The following is a 1507-nucleotide window of genomic DNA, read 5'->3' on the forward strand; positions in this document are numbered from 1 at the left end:
GCTTGTCGACCCAGTCCCGGAGGCGCTGCTCCGTCATGTCGCCCTCGTTGACCTGGTCCAGGGGCAGCCCGATGAAGGTGTCGCCCCGCAGCGCCTTGGACCCCTCGTGCTGGTAGCCCGCCGCCGGCGTGTGGCCGAAGCCGACGCCCGCGCCGCGAGAGCCCATGACCTCGTAGAGCTCGTCGATGGCGTCGCAGAAGTTGCCGCCGTAGCCCACGGAGTCGCCGCAGCCGAAGACGGCGACGTTCTTGCCCGCGAGGTCGATGCCCGGCAGCCCGTCGTCCTCGTAGTACCACTCGTCCCAGTCCGTGCCGGACCGCTCCGTGTCCGCGCCCGTGTTCCACGTCGGGCACCCGACGAGCAGGCAGTCGTGGCCCAGCAGGTCCTCGACGCTGTCGCACTCGTCGACGAGGAAGGACGTCTCGCCCGCCGCGCCGCCGAGCTTCTCGTTGACGATCGCGACGAGCAGGTCCGCGGCGGCCTCCGTGGCCTGGCCCTGCGTGCCGTAGTAGACGCCGACCTTGCTCATGCCGAGGAGCGTCCGCGGTCGCAGGTGCTGGGCGCGCGGCGCGACGAGCGCCGCGGCGCCCGTCGCCAGAGCGGCGACGTACATTGGGGCCATCGCGCAGTCGGCAACCTTGAGCGGCACGGCGCGGCGAAGGCTGTGACGCTTTGCACGCGCTCCCTCGATCTCCACAGCTCGGAGCTCAAGATAACGTTGCAGGGCAATGAGCACTTCAACGAGCTGCAACTTCCTGAAGAGTCCGCGCTTACGACTGCGCGCAGCCCTTCGAGGAGGACGTGGAGGACGCCTTCCTCTTCTCCTCGAAGGGCGGCATGAGGATCTTGACGCCGGCCGCGGGGAAGTGGGAGTCGGAGAGGGCGATGTCGCCCGCGGCGATCTTCGCGTGGAGCTTGACGATGTCCTCCTCGACGGTATTCTTGAAGCAGAAGCGCGTGACGAGGACGTCCTTGGTCTGGCCGAGGCGGTGGATGCGGCCCGCGGCCTGGACCTCCGTGCCCGGGTCGAGCATGGGCTCCATGAGGTAGACGCGCGTCGCCGCCGTGAGCGTGATGCCGACGTTGCCGCTGCGCGTCGTGATGACGAAGACCGTCGCCGGCGCGCCCCGCTTGCCGAGGCCGCTCTGGAACGTGCGGATGTGCTTGTCGCGGTCGTTGGCCGACGTGCCGCCCGTGAACTCGCACACCACGAAGCCGTCGTCGCGGAGCGCGGCGCACGCGGCCTTGTGGAGGCGGTTGTAGGCCGTGAAGACGACGGCGTGGCACGACGCGTCGCGGCGCCGGAGGTTCGCGAGGTCCGCGCGCAGGGCGACGAGCTTCGACGACTTCTCGGGCCGGAGATTCCAGGCGTCGAGCCTGCCCGGCCGCTTCGTCGCGACGTGCATGCGCTGGAAGGGCGGCAGCGTCGGCGCCGGGTGCGCGTCGGAGTAGGAGTTCGCCGCGGACACGAGGAAGTTGCCGAGGCAGCGCTCGAGCTCGTAGCGCT

At 70.1% G+C, this 1507-nt stretch overlaps 2 protein-coding genes across 2 annotated transcripts; both read right to left on the reverse strand.

The window, feature by feature from the left end:
* Window positions 1-10: 10 nt before the first annotated feature.
* AURANDRAFT_29895 (hypothetical protein) lies at window positions 11-529 on the reverse strand (the record flags this gene model as incomplete). The annotated part of the gene is made up of 1 exon (XM_009041075.1): window positions 11-529. A coding segment is annotated over one exon (519 nt), but the record flags the coding sequence as incomplete, so codon positions are not given.
* A 382-nt stretch (window positions 530-911) lies between these two features.
* Window positions 912-1229, reverse strand: AURANDRAFT_7750 (hypothetical protein; the record flags this gene model as incomplete). Its single annotated transcript, XM_009041074.1, has 1 exon — window positions 912-1229. A coding segment is annotated over one exon (318 nt), but the record flags the coding sequence as incomplete, so codon positions are not given.
* Window positions 1230-1507: the final 278 nt, after the last annotated feature.

Source organism: Aureococcus anophagefferens (genome assembly GCF_000186865.1).
Source record: "Aureococcus anophagefferens unplaced genomic scaffold AURANscaffold_18, whole genome shotgun sequence".
Taxonomy (NCBI): Eukaryota; class Pelagophyceae; order Pelagomonadales; family Pelagomonadaceae; genus Aureococcus; species Aureococcus anophagefferens.